Source organism: Zootoca vivipara, chromosome 4, assembly GCF_963506605.1.
Source record: "Zootoca vivipara chromosome 4, rZooViv1.1, whole genome shotgun sequence".
Lineage (NCBI taxonomy): Eukaryota > Metazoa > Chordata > Lepidosauria > Squamata > Lacertidae > Zootoca > Zootoca vivipara.
The window spans coordinates 93,758,465-93,773,484 of NC_083279.1; the positions used below are offsets into that span (position 1 = coordinate 93,758,465).

A 15,020-nucleotide genomic window follows, 5' to 3' on the forward strand; every position below is an offset into this window, starting at 1 on the left:
GGCTGGGACTGAGGGGAGTTGGTGGAGGCCACCAATATGTGGAGGCCACCAACCTCCTTGACTCTCTCTCAGCAAACAAGTGGGGCCCTGTAACAAAACATTGCAGTATGGAGTGCTTCCGTCCAGGGTTCCAATCACCCCAATTCATCCACTCCCGCCACCGGGCAGATGGGGCTCATCAACCTGGGAAGGTAGCCCATCTTGGAGAAGGACAACTCTGGTCCTAAACCTCTGCTGCCTTGAGGAATATCTTCAGGAGAAGAAAAGGCAAAGGAGTGAACGTTGCACAAATTTGGAGTGGAGTCCCTAAGGTGGTTGGGTGGCGCCTTGTTCGCCTCCTTCCGGCAACTCCTGCAGCCAAGCTAGTGCCAAACAATTTGACCTCACCCCCGGAGGTGCACTCCATTGTGTCTCGAGGCAGAAGGGTGCCAACCAACCAACGGTTTTGCTCTTTCTCCCCACCCCGGTCAGTCCCAACAGTATTCCATCCCCATGGAGCATGAACAGTCTTCACTGGCTTGTTTGGGGTGTCCCCCCCCTCCAGCCACCTCTATTTGTGGGTTGTTGTTTTTTTTTGGAGGAGTGGACAGACTTGCGTCCAATCCTAAATCCATTAAGTTCTTTAACTTCCCGGGTGACCCATGTGATCACTACTCTCTCTTCCTGGGATACGTTCAAAGACAGAATCGACTAGGATAATGTGGACAATGTGGTAGTTCTTTCCACACTTTATATGTAAACATTTTTCTCTGGCCTCCTGCTGCAGCTAATCCATTTTATTCCCCACCACGACCTGGTTGTCTCCCAACCACCCATGGCAGTCCCCATGCACGGAGTCTTAAGCATATCTGGCGCCATGGTGCGAAGATCTCTACGGCGGCGCCCCCCCCCCAAAAAAATCCCAGATTTTCTCTCGCCCTACAACTCTGGCTCGGAGCATTTTTGGCGCCCACAGGCGGCAAGTGGGGAAATAACTCTGCCGTCCCTCCCAGGATACTTGCGCTCACTAGCGGCCGCTGTGCTTTGCCACGTGGGGAAGGTGGGCGAGACCCCGGAAGGGGCAGGCTCGGCTGGGCCAGCCGAGGACGGGGGAGCCCTTTGCTTCCAAACAACCCCGCCACTTTCTCCTGCCGCCTCGGCCATGGCTTGTCATCTCTTGCCGCCGCTGCTCCTCCGCCTCGGCAGGCAACCTCGGCCAGATCCAGTGTCTTCTCCGTCCACCGCGGCAGATATGCTTAAGTCTTAAGACTGCCCTGGTCCTTCTAAAATGTCATCTGTCTGGCGCAGCAGTGCCCCTGGTGGCCAGGCGCCCTGGCGCATTGCACCACCCAACCCAGGCCTAGAAACATCTCACCAGCAAAAGCAGCTAAGCGATTTAGCTTAGTGCTTTGTTGGATATAACCGTCAGAGGCTGCTGATATCTTACTTGTGTGCAAGCAGCATGGTCTTGGCTCATCTCCATGAGCAAGGAAAATCTCAAATCTGTATCTATGATGGGTAGCCAATGTAGCACTCTCTAGGTCACTAGACTACAACTCCCATTATCCTGGACCAACGGCCATACTGGCTGGGATTGATGGGAGTCGGATGTCCAAAAAAAAAAAAAAAGCATATTGGCTACCCCTGGCATATACGACAACTGCAGTGATGGAGCTGGCATACCTTACTGTCATGGAAATCTACTCAGTATTGATCCAGAGCAGATTCCCAATGTATAGTTAGCAGAGTAAAAACTTAAACACGTTGCAGGATTCCCCAAAAATAGACCAGAGGCCATTAATATTTCATCCAGCAGAGCTTTGCTGCTACTGAAGGCAAGCGAGCATAATGGTCACAAATCCAATACATTCAGGATTGGCCCTGTCCATAAGAAATTTGTAGCAGACTTAACTTAAACTTCCCATAACTTCTAATAAGTCTAAGCCTTGACACTAAGCATACTATGTACAGAACACCACACCAGAAGGAAGAGAGACAGAAAGGGAAAGAGTGAAACCCAGGCTCCTTCTGGCCTTACTTTTATAGTCAGCATGTCCTTGACAGAGATAAGAAGAGAACTAGTTTAAGTCAGCTGTACTCGGCTTCTCTGAAGGAATAACCCAAACATCATGAACCTTCTGCTTGTTTTCTTTCACGCAAAGAAGCTTCCAGAAGCCTCCAGAATAAAGTAGAATAGGAAAGATCTCAACACATACTTTCTGCACCAAGAAATGCAAACTGACGCTTACTTGCAAGTACAGGATGTTATCTTTCGCAATGGCTTCCATCAGGCTCTTGTCTGGAGAATGCAAGTCCCCATTCACCCGGCCGGACTCTCCGGTGGCCCCACGCCCCGCGTCTCTCGACTGGCTCGCCCTCTGCCTATAGAACAGCAGGTAAGCCGTGTCCTTGGGCAGGAAGGACGTCACGTTGCTGACGGACTCGAAAGACGAGAACGAGACCCTGGTGTCGTTGAAGAGGTACCACTGGATCGCAACGTCCGGAGGTTTCTCTGGCGCGCCGCTCCGAGAGGCGTCCTTCGGGTTGCTTTCGGCCGCCACGTCCTCGCACTCTCGGGCGTAGCAGTAGTAATGGCCACTCTCAGAGGAGACCCCAGAATGCACCACCACGCTGCAAAGGTCGTACACCACTGAAGCAAAGGCCTTGCGTGCCGAGGCGCTTCGTGCCGGGTTCGCTCCGCTGCTCGGGTCCTCGGAAGACGTCAGGACCGGAAGCTTCAACACCAGCGGGACGGAGACGTTGTCCAGGATCTTCCTCCTCCTCATGGCCCTCAGGTCAAAGGAGAACCTCAGCAGGGTGAGGATGAGGTAGTGAGGCCCCTCCGTCAGTTCGGCCAGCTTCTCCGCGTCCTGAAGGGAAGCGCAATTGTCACAGTGATAGCGGTTCTCCGCCGTCAGCATCTCGGGCGATAAGAAATAATTTATCAGGTCGGGGACGGATCTGGAGACTCTGGGCCCGTGAATTTGCTCCCTCAGAGCCAACAGCGCGTCTTCGTCGGGCTTCGCGCCGGTAGCGTCTTGCTCAGCTCTCGGGGGGAAAGGAGTCTCTTGACTTTCAGGCCCCAACGTTTCGACGGGCAATACTTTGGGGTGATTCTCTCCCGGTGCAGCTGGCTTAGTGAACCTCCTTGGCGAATCGCATGTCCTGCTTGGTACTTCTGTGCTCGACTGAACGGCCTGCGGGCCCATTTCTTCTACCGGTAAAAGAGAGGTACTGCTACTGGCTATAGGCACAGGATTATCAGCTGGTGGGAAAGCCAAGGAGAGGTCCGTGAAGGCTTCTTCTCTGGAAGAGACTCTCAGGCACTTCAGACATCGGATTTTCGTCTTAATTCTGCCCCCAAACATTTTTTCAATTAAAGTCTTGTTTGCAGGCTGCTGTTGCTCAGCCTGAGATATCAGTGTGGACTCTTTGAGCTTCTGGTAGATTCGCCTTCCTGTTCTCTCTTCTTCATGAAGCCTTTTTTGGGGGTAATAATAATAATAATAATAATAATAATAATAATAATTTATTATTTATACCCCGCCCATCTGGCCGGGTTCCCCCAGCCACTCTGGGCGGCTTCCAACAAAATATTAAAATACAGAAATCCATCAAACATTAAAAGCTTCCCTAAACAGGGCTGCCTTAAGATGCCTTCTAAAGGTCTGGTAATTGTTATTCTCTTTGACCTCTGGTGGGAGGGCATTCCACAGGGTGGGCGCCACCACCGAGAAGGCCCTCTGCCTGGTTCCCTGCAACTTGGCTTCTCGTAGCGAGGGAACCGCCAGAAGGCCCTCGGCGCTGGACCTCAGTGTCCGGGCAGAACGATGGGGGAGGAGACGCTCCTTCAGGTATACTGGACCGAGGCCATTTGGGGCTTTAAAGGTCAGCACCAACACTTTGAATTGTGTTCGGAAACGTACTGGGTTGGGGAAGGAAGAAGAGAAATATGCTGAAGAATGTCACCAGTGAAACCATCCTTCCATCGTCGGAAGGAGGTGCTACTATGCTCTTAGATCTAAGCCCCACATCTCAAAATGAGCGGCAGTAATAATAATATTTATTTATTTATTTATTTATTTATTTATTTATTTATACATACCCCACCCTCCCCAGTCAAAACCAGGCTCAGGGCGGCTAACACCAATAAAATTACAATAAGACATAAAAGAAAAGAAAACAATTAATTAAAATGCAGATTAAAATACAACATTAAAATTTAAAATGCAGCTTCATTTTAAGTAGTCCATAAATCCAAACCATGAGGGAGGAAAACACAGGGGTCAGACTGAATCCAACCCAAAGGCCAGACGGAACAGCTCCGTCTTGCAGGCCCTGAGGAAAGATGACAAATCCCGCGGGGCCCTGGTCTCCTGTGAAAGAGCGTTCCGCCAAGTTGGGGCCAATACTGAAAAGGCCCTGGTCCTAGTCGATTCAGTACCAAAATCATATTATGTTCTCCTAGAAGGAAACTGGACAAGCTGCCTCTACAGACAGACACTGAAACCTACAGTATCTTTATTCTGGAAGGCATTTTATAAATCAGTTTCGCCATTTTAATTGACAAATCCATGTCGCAAATCAACTGAGTTTCAACTTGTTCTATCCCTCGGTTGCATTTCTATAGTAAGTTCAGTGTTAGCCTCATGCTTTTACACGCAAGCTGCTTGATAAAGCAGGAGGCAAATAATTTAACATTCTTATTTTAAAAATCTGGTTGAACCAATCCGTATCCTGACACCGTGGATTGTGGCCACAAGGAAGTCCAATGAGAAATGCAGAGGGAGAGGGGACAAGGAAGACACACACCTGCCATTTTCAGTAGTGTCTGTATTCAGAGAATCTCCCTTCCTCCTCAAAACAAGCAAACAAAATCTCTCCAAAATGTACAGGGCAATTTTAAGGGCTGAGCTTTCACAGGCTGTGAAGAGAGCGGGCATTTGGGCAATCTTCGGGGTGCGTGTGGAGAAAGGATAGGCCAACATGCGAATTTCAGTTTTCTCGGCTTTCCAGTTTTAAGTTCTCCACATTTCTAGATCGGTTCACAATTTATTTAACCTTATTTGGTTTAAAGTCCTGAAAATTCAGCAGCAGTTTAGTGCATATTTCTCCTAACAAGAACAGTAATAATTTATTACGTAAACTTATACCTATCCGACTGGGTTGCCCCATTCACTCTGGGTCGGTTCCAACATAATATAAAACACCATTAGGTATCAAACATTTAAAATTTCCTAATACAGGGCTGCCTTCAGATGTCTTTGGAAAGTTGTGTAATTGCTTATTTGACATCTGATGAGAGGGCGTTCCACACGGTCGGTGCCACTACCAAGAAGGTCCCCCTCCCTTCTCGGTAGACTTTTTTTTTGCATACAGTTTTACCTAATATTCATGGTTTTGATTTTTTTTTACAAAGCATATTTTATCTGAGAAGGATGCATCTTACCGATCGAGCAGGTACTTGAGGTATTCGGAGCAATCTTGCTGAGCTCCCCTGGTGAACCAGGGAGGCCAGGAAGCAGAGAAAAAGCTTTCAGGAGAGATGGCAGGCCGCTAAGAGGGATTTAAGAAAGGTGAGTGGGGAACAGAAGGGAAAATGGTGAAGAGACACAAAGCATTTGCCGTTCAGATACCCCGTGTTTCTCCGAAAATAAGACACAGTCTTATATTTATTTTTCCTCAAAAGAACACACCATGGCTTATTCTCAGGTGATGTCTTTTTTTTTTTTAAGTAACTACAAGGTTAAACTGCCAATCACTATGGCATATTATCAGGGTATGGCTTATATTCCTCGAATGCTTAAAAATCCCGCTGTGGCTTATTTTATGGCTACGTCTTATTTTAGGAGAAACAGGGTACCAAAACCTGCGCTTTTTTCACCTGTGCTTTTAAAAGTTTAAATCATGGCCCCAGTTGATTTTTATTGCTGAATTTATATATTAGGTGGTTTAAAAATTTGAAATCTGCCTCATTTTAGCTAGAAAGCTGGGGTAGACAGTCGCCAACACATACAAGAAAGAAGATTCCACCTAAACATTAGGAAAAATTCCTGGCAGTAAGAGCTGTTCGGCAGTGGAATTTGCTACCAAGGAGTATGGTGGAGTCTCCTTCTTTGGAGGTCTTTAAGCAGAGGCTTGACAGGCATATGCCAAGAATGCTTTGATGGTGTTTTCTGCTTGGCAGGGGGTTGGACTGGGTGGCCCTTGTGGTCTCTTCCAACTCTATGATTCTATGATTCTAAGTCCATCAGTCCCCTTAACGTAGACATGGCAGCTGCCTCATTCCATACCTGGTTTGAGGCAAAGTATATAATTTGAGGCTCGTCCTCCAGACCTCTAAACGTCAACCCAAAATGGAAACTGAACAGCCCCTTTGAGCCAAGAAGCAGCGGGTTCAAATCTTACCATGGGTTCTTGAGGAAGCCACCCTATCCAAGGCTCAACTCCCTTCCTCCTCGCCCCATCTGGGATGCAGAGCTTAATAATACTGACCAAGGGACCTTGCAGGGCTGTTGCAGATCATAATGCAAAAAAGGAGCTTTGAACGTTCCTAAGGGAAGCATAACACAAATGCAGGAATTGGTAAATGCACTGACTTACCTGGCTGTGCTCTAGAAAGGCAAACAGCCACTGCAGCTTCGCCATCAAGGGCTGGGAACTGTTCTCGGCTAAGCTCAACACTGAACGCCTGAAGCTGGAAAAGGAAGTTTAGACACTGAGGTGGTATAGAAAGCAAAGACACAAAAGAGCATCGTAATGAGAAGCCTGAGCTCCCCGATCGACAGTGGCAACCCCACAACCAAACACCAACACAATCTTTGTGTTTTACAATCATGAGAAACCAGGGCTTCTCCAGACAGGTGCTTTTGTGCATGTGTATTCTGCAACACATGTGTGTATTCTGCACAACACAGATGTGAAGTGCTATGCGACCAGTTTAAGCAGTCACGGCTTCCCCCAAGGAATCCTGGGAGCTGTAGTTCATTAAAGGGAGCTCGTACTTATTAGAAGACACCTATTAACCACACAGAGCTGCAGTTTCTAGAGTAGTTTAACAACCAACCCCTCTTCTCAGGGGACTCTTAACCCAGATTGGGCTGGAGTAGACTTCACCCCCCGAGGTGCACTCCATTGTCTTTCGAGACAGACGGATGCATGGGCGTAGGCAGGGGGGCAGGAAAGGGCAGTTGCCCCCCCTAGAAGCAGGGCCGCTGGCCAGCCTGCCCCGCTGCCCGCCCGGTGCCGTCTCCCTTCTCCCTGGCTGGCTGTGGGGCGGGCAGAGGGAAAGCCAGGCAACCGCTTTGCGCGGCTCTGGGGCTTTCCCTCCACCCGCCCCAGCGATTGCAGAGGGGGAGGAGGGGATCAGAGCAGCCCGATTTCGGGCTGATCCTGGCGCCCCCTCGCCCCTGCCGATCGCGGAGGGGGAGGAGGGAGTCGGAGCAGCCCAATTTCGGGCTGATCCTGGTGTCCCCTCGCCCCTGCCGGTCAAGGAGGGAGAGGGGGGGTCAGAGCAGCCCAAAATCGGGCTGCTACGATCCCCTCCTCCCCCTCCGCGATCTCCGGGGCAGGTGGAGGGAAAGCTGGCTTTCCCTCCACCCGCCCCACAGCCAGCAAGGGAGAAGGGAGACATCCCTTCTCCCTGGCTGGCTGTAGGGCGGGTGGATGGAAAGCCCCAGAGCCGCGCAAAGCGGTTGCCTGGCTTTCCCTCCACCCGCCCCACAGCCAGCAAGGGAGAAGGGAGCTTTCCTTGCCCCACTGTGGCCCCTCCCCCCTCCCCTTGGCCCTGCCCCTTGGCCCCCCTAATTTTCATCCTGGCTACACCCCTGGACGGATGCCAGCAACTTTTTAACCAATTCCTTTCCCTTATTATACTTCCTTCGAAGTCCCTCTTCCCCACCTGAAATTCCCACAAGTGTATTAAATTTCTTCACCAATGCAATCAACGGGTGATTACGACTTCTATTTGCTTCTGTTCACTGCAGATTGAACTGCTTCTCTCGCTTTGAAGGCTTCAGCAGCAAACATTCAACTATATTTTTATTTGTTTATTGCGTCTATATCCTACATTTCCCCCTCCACCCAGCTCAAGGGGGCACCCACAGTTCTCTCCCCCTGCTCATTTCATACCCACAGCACCCCTGTGCGGTAGGTTAGGCTGAGAGGCAGTGACTGCCCCGAGTGAACATCGCTTATGACCGAGCAGGGATTTGAACAGAGGTCTCTCAGATCTTAATCAGGTACTCGACCACTGCACCACACTGGCTCACGGTGATTTGTTGCTGAAGGCTTTAAAATGTGAGAAGCAACGCAGCCGGAAGGGAACAGAAAATGGGCTGCTAACATGTGGCACTTTGAATAGCACCGAATCAGAACTTCCAAACCTATCATTAAATACGAAACCAGGTAAGGCTGAAGGGGAAAGCAGAGGCGTAGGAAAGACACCTACTCAGAGGCCATGAAGAGCGCTTGGATGATGCTGTTCATATAGCAGGTATTACCCAGGTTGATTAACCCTATTTTCCCCGTTTCAGATTTGGAAGCCAGTCGAGGATAAAAGCTGGCCAGTTCATTCTTCTGGGAAGTCCAGGCGTTCTGCCCGAGCAGATATTTGATTCGGTCTTCATTCGGAATCGGGAGAGTCTCACGAGGAATAAAGCAAGGGGGAAAGTCAGGGTTAAGTCTGCAGTGTTCACAGCTCCTTTGGTTTAAAAGTTTTTTTTAAAAAAGCAGGATTGTCTCATGCTATCATTCTGACCCCCATCGCCAATTCTAAGAAGCATCTCATTTCAGCTGCATAAAGCTGAAAGCTTATTCATCCTCCCCCAAAGGTTTCTTCCATGCACACAGGGGAAAAAAACCCCCAAAGAGGAATTACTTTTATCGCCTCCACGACAGGTTCGTAGAGATCTGGGAATCCTGAGAATCGGAAGAACATGCAGTGGATTAGCTCAGCCAGCTGTTCCAGGCAGCTCGCCGCAGAGTTGGAGTTTTCCTTGTGGAGGGCAGCAACCACCCTCGGGATGTGTGGGAGAAGCTTTAAGAGAGGAAAAAAGGAGAGGTACAGTCAGGCTAAACTAGCAAAAACCAGCCGCAGGGCAGAGCTGCACGCGTAAACCAGATGCTTAAGGGTTAAAATGTCACTGGCTTTTGCTGTCACTCATCCCACAACTGGCCAATCGTCAAGGACTCAGTAGAAGACCCCACCTCTTCATTCCAAAAGAAACACCTGGGGTGTTTACTGCCGCACATTAAACTTTGCATGTGCACAAGCCAAAGTGTGCCTCCCTCAATTCCATAGCTGCCAAGTACCCCGTTTTCCCTGGGAAACCCCCGTTTTTACTTACCTTTTCCCGGTGGTCCCCTGTATCACTTCGTCTCCCGTTTTTCTCCGTTATTTTCCCCTGCCGGCGGCCATTTTTTTTCTTTCAGATTTGTCCTTCTATGGGCACAAAAAATGGCTGCCGCCGGATTCAAAAGCCGCATCTACGCATGTCCGGAAGTGCATAGACGTGACTTCCTGTGTCAGCGGTGGCCATTTTTGGTGCCCATAGATGGGTGGAGCGACACCAGAAGTTGTGTCAACGCACTTCCTGACATGCGTACAAGCGACTTTCGAAGCCGGCGGCGCCCATTTTTGGTGCCCATAGAAGGGCAAAGCGACACCGGAAGTTACGTCGACGCAACTCCCGGTGTCACACGGCTGCCGGTCCCGGATTCTGCAGTCCAGGACTTGGAAGGTAAGCTCAATTCAGAACCTACAAATGTGTATCTCGTTTATCAGAACTTTGGCTCTCTCTAGCATCAGACCTCTGCTTCTGTGTCAGGGATTGGGAACCTGTGACTCTCCAGATCTTGTGGGTCTCCAGCTCCCAGCAGCCCCAGCAAGCTTGGCCAACGATCCTGGACGATGCAAAAGTTGCAGTCCAACTGGGGGTCCGGGACATTCCTGTTCTACCTGGTTCTTAACTGAACACCTGTACGTTTAAACATGAGCCATGACATGCTTTGCCTTACCAAGTGAAATGCTTCATGGGAGTGCTGGAAGCTCAACAGCATATAACGCAGGATAGAGAGTTCTCCCTCCCGCAGAATAGGGTACAGCAGCTTGGAAAACACCTGTTGGAAGAGAGGAGGGCCTCATTATTAACATGGTAGGTGAGCAGGAACCCACAACCCAATGGCTCTTGAGTTACACGAAAATAAAGTAAAGTACCCCTGACAGTTAAGTACAGTTGCAGACAACTCTGGGGTTGCGGCGCTCATCTCGCTTTACAGGCCGAGGGAGCCGGTGTTTGTCCGCAGACAGTTTTTCCGGGTCATGTGGCCAGCATGACTAAGCCGCTTCTTGCGAACCAGAGCAGCGCACGGAAACGCCGTTTACCTTCCCGCCGAAGCGGTATCTATTTATCTACGTGCTTTTGAAGTGCTAGCTGGGACAGAGCAACGGGAGCTCACTCCGTCACGAGGATTCGAACTGCCGACCTTCCGATCGGCAAGCCCAAGAGGCTCAGTGGTTTAGACCACAGCGCCACCCGCGTCCCCCTGAGTTACACTAGTGGCCAAAATTGTGGGAACATTTTGGGAAAAGTGTATTTCATGAAGTTTGATGGCTCAGAACACCACTTTTTTTGGAGCAATACCATAAAATTATATATCAATGGAAAGATAATTTAATGAAGACTGCAATGCCACAAAGTTTGTTCAATTATCTGTATTCTGTCAAACACCAAATAACCAGAAAAAGGAAACACAACTTGCTTAGGTTGATATGCAGTAGCTTTCCTTTCATTTGAATGTAGCCAATGAGCATGAGTGTTTAGAGAGTCAATTAGGTATTAAAGGTAAAGGTAAAGGGGCCCCTGACCATCAGGTCCAGTCGTGTCCGACTCTGGGGTTGCGGCGCTCATCTCGCTCTATAGGCCGAGGGAGCCGGCGTTTGTCCGCAGACAGATTCCGGGTCATGTAGCCAGCATGACAAAGCTGCTTCTGGCGAACCAGAGCAGCGCACGGAAACGCCGTTTACCTTCCCGCCGGAGCGGTCCCTATTTATCTACTTGCACTTTGATGTGCTTTCGAACTGCTAGGTGGGCAGGAGCTGGGACCGAGCAACGGAGCTCACCCCATTGCAGGGATTCGAACCGCCGACCTTCTGATCAGCAAGCCCTAGACTCTGTGGTTTAACCCACAGCGCCACCTGGGTCCATCAAACCTCAGAAATAGATCTATGAGCCATCAAACCTCAGAAATACACTTTCCCCAAAAGGTTTCCGCAATTTTGGTCATTAGTGTATATTGTCGTTGTTGACATCTTTCTGTCTCGAGAGGCAATGGAGTGCGCCTCTGGGGGTGAAGCCAAACCACTGCGAAGAATGTTGGACTTTGGTTTAAATCAGCACGGAACATCCCTGTCGGCCCCAGTCAGCATGTGCCGTGGGTATTTTGTGGGGACCCACAACTGTTTATTATTTCCAAACGTTCCCCCTCTGACATAAGCGATTTAAGCCTTTATAAGTTAAAAACAGCCCCTTGAATTATTTCTGGAAGATAACAGCATGGCAGCGCTGATGTCGGAGGGCTGAACATTGACTCAAACACACACACACACATGCCAGAAATTAAGTTATGTTTCTATAATTCCCAAATGGGCTCCCCGAGGGCAGAGAAAACTTCCCTCCCAGTGCTGAATGCATGTCAGTCACTTGTATGCAGGCTTCCACGAAGAAGCAAACTGACCCTCTCAATTTTGGACAGCGTGATTTCAATCAAGATGCTGAACTTCTTCACCGCAGCCAAACCCTTCAGCAACGCTATGATCCATTTGTCTATGTTCTTCCCCAGAGGCCAAGACACCCATTCAATCATCCTGCAAAGAGAAAGAGGGAAGCAAGGTACCGCAAGGTAGGATACGCAGAATAGCTTTCCAAGGTGCAAGCCAGGTCCAGATGAACCTGATTTCTAAATGCCAAGTTCAGGCAATGCAATCCTATTCGTTCCTACTCAGAATTTAAGACCCGTTGCTCTCAACGTGGCTTCCTCTACGGCAGAGTTTCCCAAACTTGGGTCTCCAGCTGTTTTTGGACTACAACTCCCATCATCTGCAGCTAGCAGGACCAGGGGGCAGGGATGATGGGATTTGTAGTCCAAAAACAGCCGGAGACCCAAGTTTGGGAGACCCTGCAGTCTAGGATAATTGCATAAAGCAGTGGTTCCCAGTTAGGGGTCTGGAGACCCCTGGGGGTCCGCAGAGCACACCCAGGGGGGCCACAGCACCATCCCCTACCAGGGACTCACATATCTTGTTAATTGCACAGCGAAAGCCACAAAAATAACTTTTAACTGAATAAATTTTTAGCTGAACTTCTAAGTTTTTCCAAGCACTAACGAGTTTAGAGGACTCTCCCACTGATTGTAGGCAGGGTTTTCTGTGAATCTTGCCTTATGAGTTTGGGATTCATGTTTCATCTTGGAAGTCCAACAGGGGAAATAGCTAAACAAATTGCCACTAGGATTAGCACAACAGCCCACCCTCTGATTTTATTTAGTTTAGTGCTAGGGCTGGGTGATACTGCGCAGGTCAATTCTGTGTCCAGGGCAGCTGTTTATCAGCTCCATCTGGTACGCAGGCTGAGACCCTACCTGCCTGCAGACTGTCTCACCAGAGTGGTGCATGCTCTAGTTATCTCCCGCTTGGATTACTGCAATGAGCTCTACATGTGGTTACCTTTGAAGGTGACCCAGAAACTACAACTAATCCAGAATGCGGCAGCTAGACTGGTGACTGGGAGCGACTGCCGAGACCACATAACACCGGTCTTGAAAGATCTACATTGGCTCCCAGTACGTTTCCGAGCGCAATTCAAAGTGTTGGTGCTAACCTTTAAAGCCCTAAATGGCCTCAGTCCAGTATACCTGAAGGAGCGTCTCCACCCCCATCGTTCTGCCCAGACACTGAGGTCCAGTGCCGAGGGCCTTCTGGTGGTTCCCTTGTTGCGAGAAGCCAGGTTACAGGGAACCAGACACAGGGCCTACTCGGTAGTGGCACCAGATGTCACCAGATGTCAAAGAGAAAAACAACTACCAGACTTTTAGAAGACATCTGAAGGCATCCCTGTTTAGGGAAGCTTTTAATGTTTAATAGATTATTGTATTTTAATATTCTGTTGGAAGCCACCCAGAGTGGCTGGGGAAACCCAGCCAGATGTGTGGGGTATAAATATTTAAAAAATATTATTATTATCATCATCATCATCATAATCAGAGAGGTAGGGGGGTAGCTCAGCAGTAGAGCATGAGATTTAATCTCAGGGCCATGGGTTCGAGTCCCATTGTTAGGCAAAATCAGTGTTGTTGTTGTTTTTTAAAGTGTTTAGGGGTACTCTCATTTTGACTCAAGAAAACCACCATTTTATAGTTCTGGCTGGGGCTGATAAAAGCTATGGTTCAAGACACACATAGAACACCACATACGGCCTACTCCTGCCCTAGAAGAAAAACAGTTCTCTCCAACCTGGTGGGACTCAGAGAAGTCTCAACATCTCTGAGTGACTACTGCCTCCTGCATCTTTCCGACTGCTAGGAAACAACCATTTGCCAGGAACGGGTCACTTGCTGCGCTGACGTCATTTGGACGAATGCCCAGAGTCTGCGCAGTCTACGCAGGAGGGGGCGAGTGCCTGGAAAGGAGCCCCAGATGCAAGGACTATTCTGGCCTGCCGGCTGGCTCTCAAAAACTCCTCCAAATCACCCGCCCATCCCTTGCATGAGCCTAATTGCATTTCATGGGCCCTGCTTAATGTCTCTCCCAATTCTGCCCCAGCGCGGGGGCTGTTTTAAAAAGGGAAAGGGAGGCCATCGATCTTCCAAGGGCTAATTATAGAAGCCAGATGCCTTTTAGTAGTAGCATGGCCAGCAAGCATCTGCCATTAGCTGCCCATGGAAAGGAGGAGAAGAAAGAACAATAATTGAACCAAGTTGAGAGGTGTGCGTGCGCATGTTCTCTGCAGCACTTTTAGCTTTGCAGGACACAGCAAAACAAAGAATCATGTGTTCCCAGAAAAGCACCGGGAGGAAGAGGAGGACTCCTGTCCTGAGAGCATTATGAGTATGGGTGGGTGCATCTATTTCCCAAATCCGTGCCATTTTTGCATGTGTTCAGTCACAAGCCCATCCCACCCTGTTCTCATAATCTATTGTTTTAAAAGAAATCTGCAGGATATGCATAGAAAAACATACAGTGGTACCTCGACTTACGAAGACGATCCGTTCCGCGGCCGTCTTCGTAAGTTGAGGTTTTCGGATGCCGAAGCGCTGCTTGTGCGCATGCGCGAAGCGCGAATTCACACTTCTGCGCATGCGCCGACCGCACACGCGGCAAAAAGACTTCCAGGGTTGTCAGCTTCAGAAGTCGAAGCGTTCGGATGTCGAGGTATGACTGTATTTATAAACGCTTTAGTGACTTCTGCCTGTTGGGACTGGTGGGGTGGAAGGCAGGCTGGCCTAAGCACAAAGACACAGACAGAATTCTACAAGGGGCAACCCCCGAAGCTAAAGCAGGGCCGATAGCCAGAGCCAGCTCCCTCGGACTAGATGTAAGAAAGAAAGCAGGGGCGGTAGTCTGAGGTTGGTGCGTGACAGGAGCAATAGCCCGCACTAAATCACACTGGGCCAGCTGGAGCTAACTCTTCAGTAGCAAAACAGGATCTGCAGAGGGGTGGGAGGCCTCGTGAGCACAGAAACTCAGGTCATGCCCCCCCCCCAGCCAGCTATGTCTTCTCCTCTCCTGGGTGTTTTCCAAGTAATCAGAGACTGCGCCTCTGTTTCTGCCTTTTGTCTTCCCACTTCATGCCTCTCCTGGTTCTGGGAGACCAGTTAGAAGGGGAGCTTGTTGCAGCAACAGGAAAGAGACACCATCCTTGACCACCTGTGTTGTCCCAGCACCACTCCCCAGGCTCTGAGCCTTCTTCCCTTGGGGGTTCCCCAGCTGGTTCCTCCCACCATTCCTCTGCGTCCAACCAGCCCATGACATCGGGCACTGCCCC

The 15,020-nt window shown here is 49.6% G+C and overlaps 1 protein-coding gene across 1 annotated transcript in view; it reads right to left on the reverse strand.

Annotated features, from left to right (window-relative positions):
• The window catches only part of USP35 (ubiquitin specific peptidase 35), a 39,644-nt gene that overhangs the window by 2,242 nt on the left and 22,382 nt on the right, over window positions 1–15,020 (reverse strand). Inside the window, exons 4-10 of the mRNA XM_035115540.2 lie at window positions 11,716–11,845; window positions 9,997–10,098; window positions 8,858–9,016; window positions 8,429–8,622; window positions 6,583–6,676; window positions 5,429–5,535; window positions 2,229–3,459 (exon numbers count right to left, since the gene is read on the reverse strand). Of these exons, the coding sequence (XP_034971431.2) occupies window positions 2,229–3,459; window positions 5,429–5,535; window positions 6,583–6,676; window positions 8,429–8,622; window positions 8,858–9,016; window positions 9,997–10,098; window positions 11,716–11,845 (2,017 nt within the window). The remainder of the gene's footprint in view (window positions 1–2,228; window positions 3,460–5,428; window positions 5,536–6,582; window positions 6,677–8,428; window positions 8,623–8,857; window positions 9,017–9,996; window positions 10,099–11,715; window positions 11,846–15,020) is intronic.